Source organism: Ambystoma mexicanum, chromosome 8 (assembly GCF_040938575.1).
Source record: "Ambystoma mexicanum isolate Mex_15411 chromosome 8, UKY_AmexF1_1, whole genome shotgun sequence".
Lineage (NCBI taxonomy): Eukaryota > Metazoa > Chordata > Amphibia > Caudata > Ambystomatidae > Ambystoma > Ambystoma mexicanum.
Genome location: NC_090929.1, coordinates 729,006,270 through 729,031,735, shown reverse-complemented (window position 1 = coordinate 729,031,735; position 25,466 = coordinate 729,006,270). Strand labels below are relative to the sequence as shown.

At 48.4% G+C, this 25,466-nt stretch overlaps 1 protein-coding gene across 1 annotated transcript in view; it reads right to left on the bottom strand.

Moving 5' to 3' along the window:
* Nucleotides 1-24,530, bottom strand: part of LOC138472515 (trichohyalin-like) — a 1,377,820-nt gene extending 1,353,290 nt beyond the window's left edge. The window contains exons 1-2 of the mRNA XM_069610736.1: nucleotides 24,487-24,530; nucleotides 5,152-6,208 (exon numbers count right to left, since the gene is read on the bottom strand). Coding sequence (XP_069466837.1) covers nucleotides 5,152-6,208; nucleotides 24,487-24,530 — 1,101 coding nt within the window. The remainder of the gene's footprint in view (nucleotides 1-5,151; nucleotides 6,209-24,486) is intronic.
* Nucleotides 24,531-25,466: the final 936 nt, after the last annotated feature.

The following is a 25,466-nucleotide window of genomic DNA, read 5'->3' as shown; positions in this document are numbered from 1 at the left end:
CTCTATTCAGCAGGAGCCTCCCTCTGGATCAGCCTCCCTGCCCCTTTCTTATCTGAGCCTGATTTTCTTAACAATTGAGAAGCTTCTCAAGACCTTCATTTTCTCCTCCTCTTCTCTCTTTCCCTCCCCTGCTAGTCTCCTCCTGTCGCTGCAACTGGTTGCCTGTATTCCCTTATGAGTCTTACTGGGGTCAGAACCTCCTTCGACCAGTCTTACCCGCACTCCTTCCTAGTAGCACTTGCCCTTGGGCAACCTTCTCTGACTAGCCCCTAGGCCAGTCCACCCCCTTCCTCACACTTGCCCCTTACCCCCTGGTTCCCCCGCACTTGCCCACCCTGGGCACAGTTTAGCACTTGCCCGGCCCTGGGATCCCTCCCTCCAGCACTCCTCTCTCGCCTTCATTTCCCTATCCCATCCCTTCCCCCTATCTACCCTCCGCCCGTGCACTTCTTGATACTGCACTTGCACGATCCGAATGGCACCAGGCCTAGTAGGACCGTTTTTGATGTTTTGCTCTCCTGTACGCCCCCCCTCTTGTCTTGTGGCACCTGGAAACACTTTTTTCTGTATAGGCGCCAATTAAATAAAACACTGGGGCAGGTGAAGGTGCGGATGTTGTGTTTCCTCCGGCAGGGTAATATGCATAGGGAGGCCTATGATTCTCCCCAAAGACATGGGAGGGGTTGGGCTCCCGGATTTAGGCACATATTACAGGGCAGCATAGTTGAGGGTACTGATCTCTTATTTGCAAATGGATTGTCAAAAACGGTGGGTCTATCAGGAAAATATCCTGTTGCAACCCATTACGGTTGAGTGGTTATGGGGGATTATACGGGAATAAAGAAGGAAATAATGTTGAAGCCACAAATACTGAAATTCAAGACCCTCACTTTACCAAATATATATGTTGGGTGTTTGGTTAATTTAATATAAATGAAGGGTATTGGGGCCTGTGGGCGGTATCCCCCACATATATATGTGGTAAAAAAGGGTACAAAAAAGAAAACGTCTGTATTTTTTCAGCTACAAACTTCTTTTTTCGCAGTATTCACATAACTCCTTTATGGGCCACGCGAGGGAAGATCCTGAGACAGGTTAGGGCGCATGGCATTCTGGGGTGAAATGGGATATGTAGAGACAGCATCCGGGGATGAATGGGGTCACGGCTGACCATCGCCCAAGAGCCATTAATGGCCACCACCAGTGAGGGATGCATTCCCCGACCCACTGAAATTCCATGAATGGTACGAGGCGGGATTGGAAAGAGTTGGACAGGTGTGGGTAAAGCGGAGTATATATCTATACAGTAGCTGGAGACCTCACTAGGGATTGGTAGACTTTCCGTGCTCATGTATTTGCATCTGAAGGGTGCCTTCACCGCTGAGAAGTGGAAGTCTAAGATACAGCAGGATCTTACCCCCACAGAAAGAATTTTGGATACATGTGTGGGTAATAAGGGACTGATCTCAAGTCTCTATGCTACTTTGTTGGCAGCAAAGGGAAAGAGTACTGTGAGCCCGAGAGATAAATGGGAGAGAAACCTGGGGCAGGCCGTAGATGAGACAATGTGGGTGGTCATGTGCAGGGGAGCGCATCAAATATCTATTGCCTGTCAATATAAAATGCAAGGAGTTAAGCTTCTAAACAGATGGCAATATGATCCAGTACGGCTCTCCAAAATGTTCGCTATGACTGACCTGAGATGTTGGTGGGGTTGTAGTCAAAGAGCGTCCTATTGGCATATGTGGTGGTCCTGTATTCAGGTGCAGGCCTATTAGAAGGAAGTCCTGGGATGGATTAGAGGAGTGGAGGGAATTGACAGACAGCAGGACCCGATACTCGTATTGTTCGGGTTGGAAGAAGAGGGATGTTGGAAGACTCTCCCACATATGGCCCATATTTGTTATTAGGGGCTAGAACCTGTTTCATTATTGCATGGAAAAGGGAGCGTAGCTGTCAAAGGGAATGGGCTGGCAAAGCTAAGGAAATATACTTGATGGAGACACAGGAACCTCCGGGTAGGGGGATTGCTTCTCTTTCCTGCACAAATATGGGGCCACTGTGAACTAACCTTCTATTTATGTTTTGGTATGCTGGTAAGGGTTAGTTGGCGAAGGAGGTACTCCAGGTACAGCTTATCCTCTCTCTTCCTGATTACACGAGTGTGGACTGCTAGTGATGGAGGGATTTCATTTTTCCAAAAATGGTTTTTAATATTGTGACTGTTAGCTGTTTGATCGCTGTAGTATGTATTTGGATATCTGTACTTGACAAGGGTAGGAGTAGGAGATAGGTTGATGGAGGAAGGATATTTTATGTTGACACGCTTGTTTGTGTACTGTGCATTAAACATAGGAAAAATAAAGAATTACAAAATAAAAAGTTAAGTGCAAGCATATTCGTCTAAAATACAAAAGGCTGGAAACACAAGACACCAGGCAGAAGTGCTAAATAGGAGGAGCAAGAGAGAAAAAGAGGAGCTATCCAACACATGGAGAACATACAAAGGTTCCACATTCAAATGCCCTTTGGGAATTGGACTGTTCCTTTTTTGGCGCAAGAGCTGAGATGCGCTACCACATGTCATCACTTGGGCCAAATAAGGTTTAAGAATCTGTCCCACAGTATTAATTTAATTATCTTTTGAATGAATGCAGTCATCGAGAAGTATTGGGGCCGGCACAGCTTTTTTCAGGGTCTGGTCGCTGGCTAAAGAGGAAGGAAGATCGACAGGGGCATCATGCTATTTCTCAGGTGCTGGTTCTTCATCTGAACAGCCTGCCAAGAAGCCCTGGCACCACAGCACTGAGAGGTCTAGTGGGACTTGGATGTGGGGCTAATCTTAGGTTGCAGTTGGCATGTGGTAGCTTCTGCTGCAGTGTATTGTTGGTTTTCACCCTGCAAGGTGCAGGCCACAGTTTCTCGGGTACACATGCTATGTCACAAACACCGTTCAGCTTGTCACCTAAGTTTGACAAGTAATTTTCTGCGACAGAATGACTAATCCTTGCTCTGCCAGCTTTTTTATCAAATATCATATTGTAAAATAAGCATTTACCTTAAATAGAATTACATGCTCATTTTGCAATGAAGACTTTTGAAATTAAAATGATTCACTTCTAAAATGCATGCCCTCACTTCTATTTGACTGCATTTTTCCCTCCTCTTTCTTTGCCATTCACCCCATCTCCTGCCCCTTCTCCTGTGCTTCGTGTGTGACTCGCCTCTCTAAATCTTGCTAGTGCCAAAAGGTAATTTATTTGCAATGTGTACTCACTATACAAATGAATCATAAATGAAGGGAAATATTCTTTAAAATAAAGGCTTCCACAGAGGCATTTACCCACTACACTACCAGGGATGTTTTCTAAGGGAGAAAGGCACTATAAATCAGGGCCGCACCAAACCACAAGGGAGATTTGAGAAGGGAAAAAGCCTCCAGCGAGTCTTGGGAAAACAGTTGGCATCAGGGAGCCAGTATAGGCTCCATGTCAGAAATGCAGCAGGGGCCATATTGGAAAGGGGTAGGACTTACCAGCCCTTTTAAGCCCTCCCATGACAATCCTCTGTCACACCCCTTGAGCCAGGTAAGTGATTGTACAAGGTGAGTATCCAATCCTGGGAGGGTGTGGGGTATTTAAGGAGGTGTCACATGTGGTGTCAGAAGTGGGATTAGTCGGCTCCCGAAACATCGATCGCCTATTGGAACATCTACCACCAGGAACCAGAATTGCTGGGTTGATTTTTTAACCATTGACCACGCGTGTACCTGTGGGAGAATTCCTTTGCCTAGGAGCATTTTATCCCTATCAGAGAAAAGGCTGTAGGGACCCAGACAGCCGGCTACTTAAGTAAATCACCTGAAGTGAAGAGAGAAGAAAAGGGGTTACTGATCCTAGTATTACAACACCCTTTTAGGGATGTCTGGGTTAGGGAGGTGGGAGGGAGGGAGAAAAAAGTGCCAGCCTTAGTGCCAGTCCCACAAGAAACCAAGTAAGCCAGAAGAATTTTGTGAATTAAAAGCTATCCTGACCACTTAGTTTCAATAGACACCCTTTGACTTTCCTTAAGAGACAGCATGATTCTTTGTGATGGGACCACTCTGTCACACCATCCTGACATCTTTAAGTTTAATTCTCACAGTATTGGTTAGTTATTTTGTCCCACACTTGTGCACATTTGTTAATAAAGCCTTTGTCAAGTATATTCCCATGTCTAGCCCTTGTCTATCAATGTCAACCATGTGACACTTCTAGAATAAACAGTCGGTAAGACAGTTTAGCTCCGGGATGAATGCACAAAATAAAAAAAATAAAACTGGTTGCCATATGAAGAGAAAACTAAAAGAGGCACCAAAAGGCTTCATATGAAGCGTGCTTGCACCACCACCACAGGGAAGTGGGTCCGGTGACTTTGCAGGGAAAAATATTCTCGCAAAGAAGGAGCACAACACAAAATGCATAAAATAAGTACCACCACAACAAAAGAAAATGTTTATATTCTGAATGAAATTGCAAAAAAGCAGCCTGCAACAATGTAGCAATGCCAATTCAGTACCTATGTGATATCATCACCTAACTTAACTCCAAAATCACTATGAAGCAGAACAAACTGACAAGAAACAGGAATCAAGGTGATCGGACAGAGTCATAACCAGAAAACACTCCAAACAAAGGGCATAGCCATGGCCTCATACGTGACCATTACCAGACCAAATGTTCTAAACCTCATAACAACAACCAAATAGTCTGACTAAACACAAGATTCCTGCAGACTGGATGTATACACTAAACTATTCTCACAGAGAACATATGAACTATCAATTCAGGGACCCCTTTAACTCATGTGTATAGGTGTGTTATAAATGCCATATCATATCATATCCCTACAAGGAGAGATAGCTGCACAGGATTTCAAGACAGATGAAGTTCCTCATGAAATCCAGCAATCCAGCAAATTGTCATGGTACATCCAACATCCCTCACCAAGCCAAACTACAGGAAAAGATAATCTACCACCAGATTCTGATGCAGATTCAGATTTTGATGCTTGTTCCTCATCTCAAAATAAGCACATGTTAGATTCAGATGACTCAGAAGAATAACATCTGTCCAATTTACAATATGGAACGACCTGATAAATAACACTGACCTCATTTTCTTGCTTTGGGCTTTGCTGGACCGCAGGGTCTAGTCTTGGTCTCCAGTGGACCTCAATGTCCCGCTTTGAAATCAGCTGCCCCTCAGTGCCATGCTTGAGACTCGGCTTGATCTTAGTGTCCTGCTCAGGACTCTGTTGAACATTAGCATCCAGCTTTGAGCTCTGATGGATCTCAGTTTCATTCTTTAGACTCCGCTGACCCTCAGTGTCCTGATTTGGGCTTTGCCAGAAATCAGTTTCATGTTTTGGGCACAACTGTACATCATTATCCTCCTTTGAGCTCTGCTGAGCCTGAGTGCCCCGATTTCGACTCTGCTGGACATCATTGCCCTGCTCTGGGCTCTGCTGGACTTCCTTATCCTGATTTGGACTCTGCGGGGCCTCATTGACCGGCTTTGGACTCAGCTGGACATTAGTATTCTTCTTTAGGCTGAGCTGGACCTCACTCTTCTGCTTTGGCATGCGCTGGACCTCAGTGTCCTGCGTTGGACTTTGCAGCACCTCAGTGTCATGCTTTGGGCTCTGCTTGACCTCCTTCTGCTTATCTGGACTGTGCCACACCTCAGTGTCCTGCTTGGGACCCTGCTTAACCTCAGTATCTTGCTTTTGGCTTTGTTGGACCTCTGTTTCCTGCTTTAGGTGTCGCTGCACCTCAGTGTCATGCTTTAGACTCAGTTGGACATCGTTGCCCAGCTCTGGGCTCTGCTGGACTTCCTTATCCTGATTTGGACTCTGTGGGACCTCATTGTCCAGCTTTGGGCTCACCTGGACATCAGCGTCCTGCTTTAGACTTGTCTGGACCTCAGTTTCCTGCTTTAGACGCTGCTGGATCTCAGTGAACTTCTTGGGACTCTGCTGGAACTCATTGCACTGCTTTGGGCCCCGCTGAGCCACTGTGTCCTGCTTTGGGCTTCGATGTACCATCAGCTCCATTTCTCTATCCTCCATTTTCTTAAAAGCCTGAATTTGCTTTAGAAAGGTTTGACCATTTGTGTCTCCTGTCCTCTTAACCCCTCGGGAGGAGACTGGTTCATGTATCAGACGGTTCCTGGAAAAAAGAAATTGATGGATAGTTTATTGCTAGTCACATTAGTCGACCCGCACATTACTGCCCCTAGAACCCCTCTGCCAGCAGAATTAACATGTTTGAAATAAGTAAAATGTTTGGGCCCAGTTCCCAAAACCATGCTCATCTCATTGGGATACACAATAGCATACAATTGCTTATGCACGTGTGTGCGTCCGGTTGTGAGCCATTGATTTACACAAAATGTGGGGTGCACAACATATTGCAAATTAAAGAACAGAAAACATGCACATGGTGTCACATCTGACCTCATGTGTGGAAAACTCATAAATTAGCCCAAATGAGCATAAACATGCTGTCCGCAATGCCCTGTGGCTGGGGCTGACAAACATAATCAATGCCCTGGGGTGCATACAGGGCAATGTGGCAGAGAGCTGGGCCTCAGTCAGTGTGACTGGTGCTGAATCTGACAAGCCTCACCACTTCAGACGAAGCAGTGGCTAGGATGCTCTCTTCATTAGCTGTTGTGGTGTCTGCTTCTTTAAGGGCGGCGGAGTGACACAACTCTGACGTGTGTGCTTGAAATAAACAGGAAATTTCCACGGCTGTGTCAGTGTGACTGTGGAGCCTGGACAGCAAGCATGAATCTGAATGTGCTCTGTGGCTGGGGCAGGGGGGACTCACGGGGCCCAGAGGGGCATTCTGGACTCCCACAACAGTTGCAACAAGGATGGGATTGATCCGACGCAGACCCGGGCGGAGGCATTTTCTCCAGTATTTCATGCCGCAGAGCCGGCAGAGTCCACGCGGTCGGCCGCCATCTTGTCCAAGCGGTGGTGAGGGTTGCTTGTGCACCCCCCACATGAAATCTTTGGAACCCCTGTACAGCGGACAGCATTGTGCTGTAGATTCGTCACTTCTGGAGTGTTTTCAACACTTTTCATGCATCAAGTGTGAGGTGAGGAGAAAGGGGAGGGCTACAGTGTGTTATCCTTTGTCCCCTGAGCCCACCCCACTCAATTTTTGGGATATCTAGTCTTGGACTAGGGGAACTGTCCCATTGTTCCTGCCTGTTTGGACATTGGTGGAGGGGGCTACTATGATTACAAGCCCCAGGGTGGAGTAGTGGCAAGTGACTACACACCCAATTTTTGGACATTCTAGACTGGGTGCCAGGGGAGGCATTTCGAGGCTGTGTGGTTTGGTGGAGTGCAAGCATCAGAATTAGCCCGAATGGGAGTGTTTGGCCGGCATCATCACGCTCAATATTTTAATGCAGTTCGCCTGGAGGAGACCATCTGTGAAATGCGGCCCCATTGCTCTGGTGGGCTGCTTGTGAACTCATCATTATGAATGACCAGGATGGAGGTGCAGCAGTCCAAGCACAAGCAGCAGGACCAGCAGGCCTAGCGGGTGTGCGTGTGCCAAGACAGCAGCGGGCGCTAACACCAATGCCCAAGTTTGAGATTTTGGGGGTCCCTTCAAGCCTTGGACCAAGGTGGAGGCTCTAGATAGATCGGCTTTACATGTACTTCCAGGCCACTGGGGAGACTGATGAGGACAGTAAAGTGGCCACAATTCTCACCTAAGTGGGACCAGCGGTGCATGAAATCTTTCAGTCCCTGACACCTGCTGATACATCGTACACTGCGGCGAAGAACGCACTGCACAAGCATTTCATGCCAACGTGGATTATGAACGCTTCATAATGTGCAGTGTCAAGCAGAAGGACGATGAGTCTCTTGACACCTTCTATGGACGGCTGCGCCGGATGTCCCTGTCGTGTGCCTGGGAGAATTCCCAAACAATGATCAGGAACCAACTCATACAGGTCTGTTCATCTGGAAAACTGTGCAGACAGGTGCTGTGAGAACCGGGACTCACGCTACCCCGCATATTGGAGCTCGGCCATTGCCAGGAGGTGTCGGAGGTGCGCACCTTGAAAACGGATGCGGCAGTTCATTCAGGGAAGACGTAGGAGGTATGTGCTGTGGGCCGCAATGAAGTCGTAAGAGGGGCCCGACGTTGAAGTGGTGGCCAGCGTTACAGAGGTACTAGAGCCCTTGAATCCTGCATAAAGTGTGGATATGATCTTCCTCACCCCGCAGAGTGCCCGGCGCAGGGGAAAGCCTGTGGACATTGTGGGACACTCAATCATTATGCCCGTATGTGCAGGCCTCCGTTGCCCGTGGTGGTACCTAGGGGGCCAGTATGGGCAGGGTTCTTTAGGCAACAGCGCCCGCCCAATGTCTCCAAAGTAGACCAAGGGGAGGATGGTTTACCTCACGAGGATGAAGAGGAGAACATCATCTTTATCTCTAGTGTCAGTGCATTTCGTGCCACCACCAGAAGTAAACTAGTGCCTCGTGAAAGTCAACAAAACCAGTGTTGGTGGACACAGGGGAGTCAATGAATGTAATGGTCAAGGTGCATTATAATGCCATGGTAGGGCCACCCACGTCACAGAAGCCTAGGGCACGCATATTCACTTTTGGTTGTGAGCAACCGATCCCATTGACTGGGGCATTTGTGGCAAATGTTGAGCATGGATGGTCGTCCATCAAGGCCCAATTCTCTGTAACCAGCGTCAGCAGCAACACCCTCCTGAGCTGTGCAGCAGCAGAAGCATTGGGCATTGTGAGCTTCGCCTATTCAGTCTATGTGGAAGACGTGCAAGGGCTGCTCGCAAAGTACAGCCAGCTTTTTGAGCGAATTGGCTGCATGCCCGGCGAATGAGTGAGGCTGCACATTGACGAGTCAATGCAACCAATTTTACTCAAGCACTGCAGAGTCCCATTCCATCTGCAGGACCTTGTCAACAAAGAACTGGACAGTTTGGTGGCACTAGACATCATTGAGAAGGTGGGTGGACCGACCCCTTCGGTGTCTCCAATTGTCATCCCAAGGAAGCCAAAACAACCTGAGTCATTGAGAACCTGGACCACAAATTCAGTCATTTCTGTATCAATAATAACTCAATCCCAGTTTCAGACTCAGTCAAAACATTAGGAGTTTATCTAAACTCTAAGCTATCTATGACGAGGCAAGTCAATTCCATTGCATCGTCTGTCGCCTACCATGCTAAACTACTAAATGCAGTCAGACCATCCTTATCCAAGGAAAGTTGCCTGACCATCGCCAGAGTCATTACAGGGTCAAGACTTGATTTTTGCAATGCCTTATTTTTGGGCATGTCAGCTAATAACATTGAAAAGATGCATGGACATGAGGCTCCCGAACAAGGCATCAAGCGTGAAAGACATATCACCCCAACGATTGATGACATTGCGGAATTGCAATGGGTGCGTCTCTTTTCAAAGCTTGACATATAGGCGGGATACCATAAAGTGGTGTTGCATCCAGACTCAAGATACTTAACTACCTTTACCACGCACCAAGGCCTCTACAGGTATAAGCACCTAAGCTTCAGGGTGTCTTCCGTGATGGAGATTTTCCAAAACATCATGTGTGGGGCCCTGCCTGATCTGGATGGAGTCCTCAACATCAGTGATGACATCCTCAGCTCTCTGCGACCCTCAGCTGTTCTTCCAGCTGATTGCATCACATTCAGAACATCAGTTTGTTCCTCTGCTACCACAGGGCTCGCCGCGTGGAGCCCGAAGACTGCACACCTGAAGATGGCCACCGCCGACGAGTTTACCCTGGTAACCATCAACAAAAGAAATGCCCCGATAATATCACAGCAGCTGACCCGAGATGTGATTGGCTTCTCCAGCCTGCAGCGCCTGCCCTCCTGCCTTAAAGGGAGAGGGAGTGTGCCTGCAGGTGAAGCCATGCAGGGAAGGCCTGAGGGAAAGGCCTTTGTCCCTCTCAGCAGCTCTCCACTGCTCGCTGATGCCGGATGCAGGTAAGCCTCAACCAGGTCCTCCCCATATCAATGTGGAGCACTGCAAGCTGTGTCAGTCCCGCCCTGCCCTCACTCAGAATGCAGACAGCTACTTTTCAACATCTGTGCCCCCCTCCTTGTGCCACCGCAATGCTCGCCTCAGCGTCTGCACCTGCACCTAGCCACGTCCCACCATTGCGGCCCTCCCCCACCGCCGTAATACCCACCTTTCTAGCAGGACCGCCATCTCTGCTCCAGGACCGTATACCCCTCTATCCTTACGGCTAACTTAATTCCAAGCCGGGGAAAGTACCACCCACCCACTGATCCACAACCATGGTCCGAGCCCTTGGTAGATATAGTGCACGTGACCAGCACAGCGAGCAAATCGGGACAGTCATTTCACCTGCACTTAAGAAAACAGAACCGCAACAAACCTTTGGCTCCGGCTCCTCTGTAGACCACCCCCAGAGCTGCCTCACACCCTAACAAGAACGTACAAAACTCCAAACCCAACGGGGCAAAACCCACTCCGAACAATGACGATATGGCTAGCCCTTTCTCCAAGACCAGTGAAGTGCCTGTTACATGTTTGCCCTCACCATCTGCCAAAAGCCATGCAGCTAATGCCACCATACCTAACCATGCAGCATATGTTATCCAACCGCTCTCCATAGATATGGCCAACTCCACATTCGGCACACCTGCTTACGTTGCCACCCCACCCTCTGCCATAGTCAGTAATGCCTTGTCTACCGTCATAACATAACACTCTAATGCTACATCTCATGTACCTGCCTGTGATGTGACCATGCCTGCGCCTACTAGCACATCCAATGTAATTCCAAAATCTTTTATACCTGCCTGTGATGTATAGGTGACTATGCCTGTGCCTACTAGCACAGCTAACGTAATTCCTATATCTCGCATACCTGCCTGTGATGTATATGTGACCATGCCTGTGCCTACTAACATAGCCAATGTAATTTCTACATCCTGTACACCTGCTTGCTATGTATATGTGACTATGCCTGTGCCTACTAGCATTGCCAATGTAATTCCTACATCTTGTACACCTACCTGTGATGTATATGTGACCATGCCTATGCCTACTAGCACAGCCAATGTAATTCCTACATCTTGTACACCTGCCTGCAATGTGACCATGCCTGCGCCCACTAGCTTAGCCAGCTACTTCCTGCCCACCGCCATAGACACCATCCTCCCCACACAAAATACACCCTTGAGCTGCGGCCTCATCAATGCTCGGTCAATCAACGCCCACAACCTTGATATCCACAACATTATCACCACACAAAACTTGGACCTCCTCATGATAACGGAAACGTGGCTACATGAAGCCTCAGGCCCTGCCCTCTTGAGAGTTCTTCCTACAGGTTACACCATTGTGAGACAGGACAGACCCACCAAGGGAGGTGGAGTCGCCATCATAGCTTGAGAAAGGCTACCCATCAGCAAATTAGAGAAAACTATGGACAAGAACAGTGATTACCTCCTCATCAAACTTGACCTCGCCCATAACTGTACAATCTCCATTCACGTCGTCTACCGACCCCCAGGTCCACTAGGAGATTTCCAGTCTGCACTCACTCACCTCCTCTCAGACAATTAAAAAAAATCTACCCAATCCATTGTCCTAGGAGACCTGAAGTTGGGCCTCAACGACCCTAAGGATCATGCAGCAAAGTCTGTTAATACGGTCCTCTCAAGATTAGGGTTCCCAACAACATCACCAAATCCACTGATTCTCCAGGTCGCACCTTGGATTGGGTAGCCCAACACAACTGCCTGTTAGGAAAGATTTCTTAATTGTAGGTAATTTTCCTTCCATGTGGCAACCCCTAAACTTTTTGCTGTTTTCACCCTGATCTAGACTTTGCCAGAGAAGCGCAGCTTTTCGCGCAACATGACACAAGAGGGCACTGTAAGCTAGGTTACTGCTCTCTTGGGTCTCTAGTCACTCTACAGGCCCTAGAAACTCTCATTGGATTGTTAACGAACAGGGCAAGTGAATCACGGACGGGTCTGGTGGCAGCGATCATTTCTTTGTGTTTTGAGCTCCTTTTGGCTGTTAAAGCGCGTTTCTCGCGCTTAGCCCAAATTGGTGGCCTGGCTTCCAAAATGGCCAGACCACGAGGCTCTTTGTCCTGCACGCTGACCCTCTTGCCCCCTTCACCTTCCCCAGGTCGAGCCGACCCGGGGGAATCCTTATTTGGGCATGTACTTTCCCGCGAAACACAGATGCTTTCGCTGGCTTCTACAGGCCTTGTGTGTGCCTCCAGGATGTGGGCTGGGATGTCTGGTCCCAATACACATCCTGGGTGCCAGAGAGTCTAGTGTGTCTTGAATGCCTGGGACCACTGTGGTCCGTGATAGGTCTGCGTATGGTGTGAGTGTTTTGTGAGCAGATCTCCTATTGGGTCCTCTCCGTTTGGTGCGAAGGGAACTCTGGATAAGAGGAGGCTGGAAACACCACTACCATGTTGATCTACTGAGTTCTCACGAACAACAGATACAGGAGCCAAGTATCCTGCAACTAAGAGGCTAAACCGAGGAATCGCTGGGGACCCGCTGAAGGACTGCTCCTCTGCACTGCTGTCGCCCTGTGAGACCATTCTGCCTCTGATAGAACGAGAAGGCCTGTACTGGTACTTCGACCCTTTGGAATAGTGGGAACAACTATTCTCGGTATCTTCATCATCTCCTGCACGTAAGCCTTCGGAAGCGTCTCTGGGCCATCCAGTGGACTGACCATCTTACCCAGGAGTCTTGCTCTGTTACCGCCGTCAGGTTGTGTTGTATTCCGAGTCCTTAACACTCTCACACGATTCGTACACTTGGCATTCCCAGGTCTGAAGTGAGAAGTGTACATTGGGCTGAGATACACACGGCCGCTTCGTTACCCTGCTGTGGTAACAAACTATGTGGGTTTGCTGCGTTTGGGACATCCTCAACTCTAACTTCTGCTGCCGCCGAAATGTCCCCTGCTCGTATCTGAACCTACCAGCAGTGAAACTGACGCGGAGAAGCCTGGGTCTGCCTGCATCGGGGACCGGTGAGTAGCAATTAGTATTAAGAGGACCAAGCAAAGGTTGTCCATGCACTTCTACTGGCCCAAGATGGGGGTGCAAGTAGAAAGTCACTGTAGGAGTTGTGCCTCCTGCCAGATATCTGGTAAGAGTGGCTCAACAATCCAAGCTCCATTGGTACCACTCCCAGTTGTGGGAATACCATTTGAAAGGGTAGGGATCGACATCGTTGGTCCCCTTGACCCGCAGACATCCTCAGGCAATAGGTTTATATTGGTGCTAGTCGACTATGCTACTAGATATCCTGAGGCTATCCCATTGAAAACTGTAACTGCCAAGTCAGTTGCAAAAGTGTTACTTGGCATCTTTACTAGGGTTGGTTTCCCTAAAGAAGTTGTGTCTGACAGAGGCAGCAACTTTATGTCAAAGTATATGCAGGCTATGTGGAAAGAATGTCGGGTCACCTACAAGTTCTCTTCTGCATACCACCCCCAGACCAATGGTCTGGTGGAACGTTTCAACAGAACATTAAAGAGCATGATTGGGGCTCTGGAAGAACCTCAGAGAAGAAAATGGGATCTTCTTTTACCATGCTTACTGTTTGCCTACCGAGAGGTACCACAGGTGTTGGCTTCAGCCCCTTCGAACTTCTGTTTGGTCACCCTGTGCGTGGACCCTTAGCCATAGTCAAGGAGGGATGGGAGATGCCCACTCCCCCTGTTACTACCAACATAGTCGACTATGTGCTAGGGCTCAGAAAATGGATGGTACTTCTGATGGGTCTGGCTAGTGACAAGTTGAAGGCAGGACAAGCGCTAGTGAAACATTGGTACGACCAGAAAGCTTCCCTCATCAACTTTACACCTGGTCAGCAAGTCCTGATCATGAATCCCATAATGTAACGCTCACCTGATTCTCGCAGAGGCGCCGGTCTTGACTGGGCGACTACCGTATCTTCAAAGGTGATGTGCAGCACCCGGTTGGCTCTTTGGGCTGGACCTCTGTGCCCTGTATGCCTGACGTGCAGAGTAAGATGTCTGCAGATAGAAAATACGGGGTTAATGAACTGGGGTTATTGGGGTGTCCCTATCTCTTTCCTCTTCTCCTCTCCTGTAGACCCCCACAGGTTAACGCTCTCACCTTAGGTAAGTGAATGCCGAGCTCTCCATCTGCCTCGGGGCAGGGTGCTGTAACCAGTTTCTTCACTGGGTCTTCTCTTGACTTCAGAGGACTGCTGTCCGTCGTTTACTGCACGAACGGTAAGTTTCGAGTAACTCAAATGTCTTTAAAGTCTTTAATAATGATGTCTCTTGTTTTGCAGGGTTCCGGCGATGGCGGATGACGGGCTGAAGTGAGTTGAAGATGGAGCCCGTGTGATGAATAGAAGCACCTGGAAGCACGCAAGTAAGCGCTTGTTGCCAGCTTCACGAAGCGCTCTAACTGTCTTTTTACTTTGCAGGTACAAGTTCGGAGCGGCTGCAGGGTGCCGGGATACCCACTGGGTTAGATGTGGAAAGGAGTAATGGCATGTGAGTATTAAAGTTCCCCAATGTCTTTAAACGCACCTTGTTTTGTCTTTCAGATGCGAGATGCAGCGCCGACGGCCTCCGGAGCGTGCAAAGAGTTGGTAAGCTTTTGTCTTTCAGATGCCGGAATGCAGTGTGAAGACCTCCGGAGCGCACGAAGAGTAGGTAAGCCTTTGCCTTTCGGATGCCGGAATGCTAACCTGTTCTTTCTTGTCTTTATAGGTGTTGCTGAAGACTGGATTCAGGATGGTAAGCCTTTTTCCTTAGGCCCAGGACCGGATGCAGAAGACACGATGAGCGTTCTGCTGCAGAGGGTGCAGAATAACGCAAAGCAAGATTCATCCACCGGGTGTGGTTTAAATAGCCTCCTGTAGTGCTTAGGTGTCTCCTTCCACAGCCACGCCTAAGTAAGAAAAGAGTTCCTGGTAAAAAAAGAGTTCCTGCCTTCCAGAAGAGTTCCAGTGTTCTGAATCTAGGGAGTGGCTCCAGCCCCACCCAACAGGAAAAGTAGTTCCAAACAGAAGAGGATCAGAGGCTCAACTGGCAGGCAAGTAAGCAGCATGGTCTGCTGCAGGTAAGTCCACCCAAGCATTATGAGCCCGGGGCTTCCAGCGCTGGGACTGGGCATATTTATGAGCCTGGTGCCACTGGTGCCAGGACTGGGTCCAAAAGGTCCCAATTGGGACTGGTTGGCACTCGGAACCTGGGTTATGGATCTGCTTCCAAGGGAGTTGGGAAAACCCTGACCTCTTGGAAGCAGAGATCATGACACATAAGGCCTAGAGCTTTACAGGACAAATGGTCAGGCCCTTACACAGTGGTGGAGCCCCTGGGTGAGGTTAACTATTTAGTGGAACTTGGAAGGCCTGGACAGGCTCCAAATGTGTTCCACGTAAATAGGCTGAAGGCTTTCGTCCCAAGAGTCGAAATCGCAGCACTGCTACTGGCTTCAGATGTTGAGGAAGAGGAGTTTGAACCTCTCCCCGACCTGTTCCAAAGCGGTCCTTCAGATAGCTCCTTTTAGGGTGTCCGAGTGGCCCCTCACCTGACTTCTGATCAGCAGGCTGAGGTGAAAAGTTTAGTTAGGCAATTTTCCCCCCTGTTTTCGCAGTCCTCTGGTTTGACACCTTGATGCAAACATAACAGACACAGGAGACAACGTTCCTACCAAAAGTAGAGGATACAGGATGTCAGACAAAGTACAGTCTTACAATAAGACAGAGGTCAACAAAATGTTAGATATTGGGGTGATTGAACCCTCTAGTAGTCCTTGGTCCAGCCCTGTGGTTTTGGTTCCAAAAGCAGGCACTTCTGAATGGAGGTTCTGCGTGGATTACAGGGCTCTGAATGCTGTCACCAAGACAAATGCACACCCCTTGCCTCGAACAGATGAGCTGGTGGATACCTTGGGTGCCTCCAAGTACCTCAGTACGTTTGACCTCACTGCGGGCTATTGGCAAATAGCCTTAGCAGAACATGCCAATGAGAAGAAAGCGTTTTCCACTCCAGACGGTCTTTACCAATTCAGGGTAATGCCGTTCTGATTGAAGAATGCACCTGCCACTTTCCAGAGGCTTGTGAATCATGTGTTGAATGGGTTGGATGAATTCTGTCTTGCATATCTGGATGATATAGCAGTTTACAGCACCACCTGGGAAGACCATGTGAAACACCTCGGGATTGTGCTACAGGCTCTTCAGTAAGCACACGACCATAAAGGCTAGTAAATGCCAGATTGGACAAGGCTCAGTGGTATACCTTGGACATGAAGTAGGTGGAGGGAGGATGCAGCCTCTTCCCAGTAAAGTACAAGCAGTACAAGACTGGCCTACCCCCACTACACAGACCCAAGTGAGAGCCTTCTTAGGACTCACGGGGTATTACCGCAACTTCATGGCAGACTATGGCACCATAGCTGCCCCTCTGACTGCCCTCAGCACTCCGAAGAAACCCAAGAAGGTAACTTGGACCGACGAGTGTGAGAAGGCCTTCAACGGCTTAAAAGAATCCTTGTGCCAGGCCCGTGTCCTCAGGGCCCCTGATGATCAAATACCTTTTATTGTGCAGACAGATGCCTCGGACACTGGGATAGGAGCTGTACTATCACAAGTAGATAAGAAGGGTAAGGAACACCCTGTTGGTTTCATTAGTCGCCAGCTTAAGGACAGAGAGCTCAGATGGTCCACAGTGGAGAAAGAATGTTTCTCTGTTGTGTGGGCACTACGAAAGCTGAGGCCCTACCTCTATGGGACCCTCTTCACTGTGCAAACTGACCATAAGCCCTTAAAGTGGCTGATAAACATGAAGGGAGAGAAGCCAAAGTTGCTTAGGTGGTCCATAAGTCTACAAGGCTTTGACTTCACTATTGAGCATAGGCCAGGTGTCCAACATAGCAATGCTGATGGGTTGTCCAGAATGTTTAACCGACCTAAACAAGAGACTCATCCAGGGGTGGATTAGTTCCCCCTGTTCATAGACTGGGAGGGGAGAGTGTTAGGAAAGATTTCTTAATTGTAGGTAAGTTTCCTTCCATGTGGCAACCCTTAAACTTGTTGCTGTTGTTTTCACCCAGATCTAGACTTTGCCAGAGAAGTGCAGCCTTCCGCCGCACTCCTCTGGGCTTTCGCTCCATTCTTACGGGGAAACTGACATGCCCTTAAGACAGTCAGTACCAGGAAACGTTGTTTTCCGTAGTTCTTTTATCATGTTGCAGCTTTCGCGCAACATGACACAAGAGGGCACTGTAAGCTAAGTTACTGCTCTCTTGGGTCTCTAGTCACTCTACAGGCCCTAGAAACTCTCATTGGACTGTTAACGAACGGTGCAAGTGAATCACCGACGGGACTGGTGGCAGCGATCATTTCTTTGTGTTTTGAGCTGGCTGTTAAAGCGCGTTTCTCGCGCTTAGCCCAAAATGTTGGCAGGGCTTCCAAAATGGCCAGACCACGAGGCTCTTTGTCCTGCCCACTGACCGTCTTGCCCCCTTCACCTTCCCCAGGTCAAGCCGACCCGGGGCCTTCCTTATTTGGGCATGTACTTTCCCGCGAAACACAGATGCTTTTGTGGGCTTCTACAGGCCTTGTGTGTGCCTCCAGGATGTGGGCTGGGATGTCTGGTCCCAATACACATCCTGGGTGCCAGAGAGTCTAGTGTGTCTTGAATGCCTGGGACCACAGTGGTCCGTGATGGGTCCACGTATCGTGTGAGTGTTTTGTGAGCAGATCTCCTAGTGGGTCCTCTCTGTTTTGGCGCGAAGGGAACTCTGGATAAGAGGAGGCTGGAAACACCACTACCATGTCGATCTCCTGAGTTCTCACGAACGACGGATACAGGAGCCAAGTATCCTGCAACTAAGAGGCTGAACCGAGGAATCGCTGGTGACCCGCTGAAGGACTGCTCCTCTGCACTGCTGTCGCCCTGTGAGACCATTCTGCCTCTGATCGAACGAGAAGGCCTGTACTGGTACTTCGACCCTTTGGAATAGTGGGAACAACTATTCTCGGCATCCTCATCATTTCCTGCACGTAAGCCTTCGAAAGCGTCTCTGGGACATCCAGTGGACTGACCAGCTTACCCAGGAGTCTTGCTCTGTTACCGCCGTCAGGTTGTGCTGTATTCCACTTCCTTAGCACTCTCACACGATTCGTACACTTGGCATTCCCAGGTCTGAAGTGAGAAGTGTACATTGGCCTGAAATACACACAGCCGCTTCGTTGCCCTGCTGTGGTAACAAACTGTGCGGGTTCGCTGGTTTTGGGACATCCTCAACTCTAACTTCTGCTGCCGCGGAATCTACACGACGCCGAAACGACCCCTGCTCGTATCTGAACCTAACAGCACTGAAACTGAGGCGGAGAAGCCTGGGTCTGCCTGCATCGGGGACCAGTGAGTAGCAACGCTAGGAACCAGTCACCCTCCTGCAGTAGCCTGTAGCTTTTCCTCGCTGTGTTAAACAGCACACCTTTTTCGCACTCGCGCTCTGCTTCTGCCCGCAAGTGGAGGCCCCGCTTGAGTAGCAGAGATTTGTTCGCCCTCCTTTGTTCACCACTCTGAACTGCCTGACTTCCTTGAAGAGACTCCCCTTGGCCCATTGGCACCAGCGTGTGCAGGTACCTTTGAGCACAAGGCTCCACTCTTCGTAGGGCTCAAACTTCCTTCTAGTAAGGTGGCCTCTGAAGGCGAACTGGGTCTAATGATTACTTGCACTGCCTGTTTTCCTCCCCATCTAGGTGGTCTGCATATTTCGTGCTTCGAACTCTTTAGACCCTTCGGTAATTGTATATATATTGTATTTGATTGTGATGTGTTGGTTTACTTGAGTTTTATTGTGATTCTTTGCTATGGTCAATATTACAAAGGCCTTGTAATAAATGTGTCTATATTTTTAATATAACACCTGCTTGGAGTAGTTTGTAAGTGTCCTTGCTTTGTGTGCTCATTGCAGGCTTTCAGTCACCCTCACCCCTCTTGAGACCTCGTCTTGACCGTCTCGATCGCTACCTTGATTGGTCTGGCTTGTCCAGAGGTTACCCTGTTCCAAGAAACTAGGCTGGCCTTCTGAACCTCTGCCCCTCCAGGACAGAGTTCAGAAATCCATCTTAACACTGCCCCATCTCTATCACTGCCAATACACAGGCGCCGGGGTCAGACCACAATGTGATTCAATTCAACATCTCCCACCACAACACGCCCACCTTACCTCCAGTGATTACCAGAATCTCTCGTCAACTCACAGCAGAGAGACTACTCCCACACCTCCAAGGTCCAGCCTTCAGGCCTCCCTTCTCCAAGGATCCTGAAATCCTATCAATATCCTACTCTACCACCGTGAAGATTGCAGTTGACGCCATTGCACCCCTCAACGCTAGGAAAGCCAAACCCACCATGCACACCAATGCATGGTTCACCGATGACCTTCTAGAACTTCGCTCTAAAAAGCGTTCTGCACTCTCCCACTGGAAATCCACCAAGTCAGAAGCAGCCAAGTGCAACTTCCAACTCCAATCCAAAATCTACAAAAAAGCCATCAAACAGGCCAAAGCCACATACTTCAAAGCAAGGATTTCGAAGGCAGAATCCAATACAAAAGAAATCTTCTCCATCTTTAGAGACCATGAAACGTGCTCCAACACCCCTCAAAATATCGCCAAAGACAAAACATGGTGCGAGGAAATGCAAGCAGCCATGCTTAAGAAACTAGACACCCTACAACCCAAAATCAAAGCTACTCAACAGACCTTGACTAAACCCCCCCTCCACTGAACATCCTCCAACTCGGAAGTCCGCTCCCATATTTTCCTTCAAAGAAATTGATGAGCAAGATATATTAAACATCATGAAATCAATTAAGCCATTTAACTCAAAAGGAGATAGCTGCCCTGCGTCTATCATCAAGGAATGCGGCAATAGCCTCGCCCCTTTTCCGACAACCATCGTGAATGCCTCTTTCTCCACTGGAAAAGTTCCCACCTGCCTCATAGAAGCTTGGGTCCGCCCGCTTCTGAAAAAAACAACCATGGATCCCCAGTCACCTAATAACTACAAACCAATCACAACAGTTCCATTCTTGCTTAAAATACTGGACAAGGTTGCTTATGTGCAAATCCAACGCTTCATTGAAGAGAACAAAATCCTTGGAATGCGTCAATCCAGGTTCCGCCCAGGCCACGGCATTTAGACAGCTTTACTTGATCTTAAAAATCTAATGGATGAGGCGAGAGATGTAGGCAACCCTGCGCTTCTCTTACTCTTAGACTTTTCCGCAGCATTTGATCTCGTTGTTCACAATGTCCTGTGCCAACACCTCACTACCACAGCAAACTTTTCACAAAACGCAACCGTCTGCATTACGTCATTCCTACAGGGGAGGTCCATGCAAGTCTTCGCCAACCTAGCATCCGCTTGCCCCACCATCATCTCTTGCGGTGTTCCTCAAGGATCTTGCATTTCGTCTACACTCTAAAACATTTTTACAAGGCCCCTCTTCTACATCCTAGACGCACTGGGGATATCATACACAAACTACACGGATGACACGCAGATCCTCCTTCCACTGACAGGAGACTATGAATCTGACGCCAAAAAACATTTACACCATCTACAAGACTATCCAATCCTAGATGACCTTCAAAGGTCTTTGTCTCAACAGTAATAAAACAATGCTTCTCATATTTGGGTCCTGAGAAACCCTCAAGAACCTGGACTACAAATTCAGTCATTTCTGTATCGATAATAACTCAATCCCAGTTTCAGACTCAGTCAAAACATTAGGAGTTTATCTAAACTCTAAGCTATCCATGGCGAGGCAAGTCAATTTCATTGCATCGTCCGCCACCCACCATGCTAAACTACTAAATGCAGTCAGACCATCCCTATCCAAGGAAAGTTCCCGGACCATCGCCACAGCCATTACAGGGTCAAGACCATATTTTCCTTCAAAGAAATTGATGAGCAAGATATATTAAACATCATGAAATCAATTAAGCCATTTAACTCAAAAGGAGATAGCTGCCCTGCGTCTATCATCAAGGAATGCGGCAATAGCCTCGCCCCTTTTCCGACAACCATCGTGAATGCCTCTTTCTCCACTGGAAAAGTTCCCACCTGCCTCATAGAAGCTTGGGTCCGCCCGCTTCTGAAAAAAACAACCATGGATCACCAGTCACCTAATAACTACAAACCAATCACAACAGTTCCATTCTTGCTTAAAATACTGGACAAGGTTGCTTATGTGCAAATCCAACGCTTCATTGAAGAGAACAAAATCCTTGGAATGCGTCAATCCGGGTTCCGCCCAGGCCACGGCATTTAGACAGCTTTACTTGATCTTAAAAATCTAATGGATGAGGGGAGAGATGTAGGCAACCCTGCGCTTCTCTTACTCTTAGACTTTTCCGCAGCATTTGATCTCGTTGTTCACAATGTCCTGTGCCAACACCTCACTACCACAGCAAACTTTTCACAAAACGCAACCGTCTGCATTACGTCATTCCTACAGGGGAGGTCCATGCAAGTCTTCGCCAACCTAGCATCCGCTTGCCCCACCATCATCTCTTGCGGTGTTCCTCAAGGATCTTGCATTTCGTCTACACTCTAAAACATTTTTACAAGGCCCCTCTTCTACATCCTAGACGCACTGGGGATATCATACACAAACTACACGGATGACACACAGATCCTCCTTCCACTGACAGGAGACTATGAATCTGACGCCAAAAAACATTTACACCATCTACAAGACTATCCAATCATAGATGACCTTCAAAGGTCTTTGTCTCAACAGTAATAAAACAATGCTTCTCATAATTGGGTCCTGAGAAACCCTCAAGAACCTGGACTACAAATTCAGTCATTTCTGTATCGATAATAACTCAATCCCAGTTTCAGACTCAGTCAAAACATTAGGAGTTTATCTAAACTCTAAGCTATCCATGGCGAGGCAAGTCAATTTCATTGCATCGTCCGCCACCCACCATGCTAAACTACTAAATGCAGTCAGACCATCCCTATCCAAGGAAAGTTCCCTGACCATCGCCACAGCCATTAAAGGGTCAAGACCATATTTTCCTTCAAAGAAATTGATGAGCAAGATATATTAAACATCATGAAATCAATTAAGCCATTTAACTCAAAAGGAGATAGCTGCCCTGCGTCTATCATCAAGGAATGCGGCAATAGCCTCGCCCCTTTTCCGACAACCATCGTGAATGCCTCTTTCTCCACTGGAAAAGTTCCCACCTGCCTCATAGAAGCTTGGGTCCGCCCGCTTCTGAAAAAAACAACCATGGATCACCAGTCACCTAATAACTACAAACCAATCACAACAGTTCCATTCTTGCTTAAAATACTGGACAAGGTTGCTTATGTGCAAATCCAACGCTTCATTGAAGAGAACAAAATCCTTGGAATGCGTCAATCCAGGTTCCGCCCAGGCCACGGCATTTAGACAGCTTTACTTGATCTTAAAAATCTAATGGATGAGGCGAGAGATGTAGGCAACCCTGCGCTTCTCTTACTTAGACTTTTCCGCAGCATTTGATCTCGTTGTTCACAATGTCCTGTGCCAACACCTCACTACCACAGCAAACTTTTCACAAAACGCAACCGTCTGCATTACGTCATTCCTACAGGGGAGGTCCATGCAAGTCTTCGCCAACCTAGCATCCGCTTGCCCCACCATCATCTCTTGCGGTGTTCCTCAAGGATCTTGCATTTCGTCTACACTCTAAAACATTTTTACAAGGCCCCTCTTCTACATCCTAGACGCACTGGGGATATCATACACAAACTACACGGATGACACGCAGATCCTCCTTCCACTGACAGGAGACTATGAATCTGACGCCAAAAAACATTTACACCATCTACAAGACTATCCAATCCTAGATGACCTTCAAAGGTCTTTGTCTCAACAGTAATAAAACAATGCTTCTCATAATTGGGTCCTGAGAAACCCTCAAGAACCTGGACTACAAATTCAGTCATTTCTGTATCGATAATAACTCAATCCCAGTTTCAGACTCAGTCAAAACATTAGGAGTTTATCTAAACTCTAAGCTATCCATGGCGAGGCAAGTCAATTTCATTGCATCGTCCGCCACCCACCATGCTAAACTACTAAATGCAGTCAGACCATCCCTATCCAAGGAAAGTTCCCTGACCATCGCCACAGCCATTACAGGGTCAAGACTTGATTTGTGCAATGCCTTATTATTGGGCATGTCAGCTAATAACATTGAAAAGCTGCAGGTTATTCAAATCAGTGCACTGCGTGCAGCATTTGACATACCCAAAAGGGAACACATCACTGCAACCAGGAAACAGGCACACTGGTTACCCATTAATCAGCGCATCCTCTTCAAGACCCTTGCACTTACCCACAAATGTGTCCTCCAAACCGCCCCTCCTTACTTGAATCAAAAAATACTCCTACCCACACCTACCAGACCTACCAGGACTCCTTATTCTAACATGCTAACAGTTCCTAGAATCAAGAGAGTCAGAGCAGGGGGGACCAGCTTCTCCTATCTCGCAGCCCAGCACTGGAACGCCCTCCCCCCAGCACTCAGGGGGGAAAACTCATACACGGCCTTCCACAAAGCACTAAAGACCTTACTCTTTAGCTAAAAACTTCTTCAGCACCTAGAAGATAAACATTCTGTATACTAAGTACATATTCTTGTTTTTCAAAATGGCACTCTATCTGTATGTATCTAAGCTTGTTTTTTATCCCTACAGCGTCTCTGACGCCCTTTGTAGCTAAGCTCCCAAATGTTACCGTGTCTCGATGTCCCTGGGCTGTTTGCACGCAATATAAATAAATAAATAAAATCCTGGTGTTTGCGAAGACGGCGGTGGAACACATGGAGAGGCTAGTGAAAACTCTGGAACGGCTGCAGGCACTCGGACTGACCTTGCATAAGGAAAAATGCAAATTCTCAAGAATAACATGGAGTTTTCCTTGTTCGTATTCAAGAAGAGAGGCGTGTCACCTGCCCCCAAAAAGTCAAAGACATTTTGGAGGCAAGGCCCCCAGAGAATATGTCTGCGGTCTGAAGCTTCCTGGGGATGGTCACCTACTGTGGCAGGTTCAGCCTGGAAACTAGCCTCCAGGACTGAGCCCCTGAGAAGTCTCACCAATAAAGAGGCAACATGGCAGTGGACTTCACTTGAGTAGGCCGCATTCGAAGATGTGAGGAGAGCACTAGCGGTGGAGGACACATGGTGTTTTTTGATACATCCCTGACATCAGAGATCGTGGTGGACTCCAGCCCATTTGGTCTGGATGCAGTTCTCACCCAGACGGACGCTAACGGGGAGATCAGGCTGATCGCCTATGCGAGCAAGGCACTATCGGAACAGAGGAGCGATACTCACAAATCGAGAGGAAGTCCCTGGCTGTCTTGTGGGGATGTCGGCATGTTCGTCTGTATGTGCTAGGACGGCCGTTTGACGGTGGTAACTGACCACAAGCCCCTGCTGCCAATCATGGCTGGCTCGTCTTCCAAACCTCCAGCCCGGATTGAGAGATGGATGCTGGCACTCCTGGAATATGGGGTCTCGTTGGTATATCGGCCAGGCAGTAACAACGCTGCAGACTATCGGTCTAAGCACCCCAGAGGCGAGGCGGGAGGATGTGGAAACATCAGTGGGGAGCAGGCTGATGAACATGTGAGGCTGATTGTGGAGGCGGCAACCCCAAACTCAGTGCCTCTCCAGGAGCTTGAAAAAGAGGCAGCCGAGGACAAGTGCTTCATAATTCTGAAGGTCGGCCCTTCAGCAGGGGTTGTGAGCTCGGTGGTGGACATAGTGGCACAAAGGACCCAGGAGGCGCGGGCACAACTATGGAGAGTCAAAGATGAGCTGGCATTTGTTGAGTCTGGGCTATTGCTCCGGGGTGACCGCATAGTGATATCAAGGTGCCCCAAGTGAAGAGTTAGCGCACTAGGGCCATCAAGGTATTGCCAAGACTAAGGCCTGGCTATGACAGAAAGTATGGTTCCTGAACCTTAAGAGACCGGTGGAGGAATTTGTGTCAGCCTGTGTGTGGTGCGAGGCAGTTACCCCAGCACAGCGGGAGCCCCTGATTGAGACGATGCCTTGAGGAATGAGGCCCTGGGAAGAAGTCCATGCTGACTTTGGATTCACGGGCTGGGACACCCATTTCCTGGTAGTAGTGGATAAATGGTTGCGGTACCCCGAAGTCGAGTTCATTGAATCAGTCTCTTTCGACAAGGTGGCCGTGGCCCTGGAGAAGATCTTTGCCACTCGCAGCCTGCCACAGACCCTGTGTTCAGACAACAGACCACCATTCCAAGGGGACAGTTTCATCCAGCTGATGGGGGACTATGGAATAC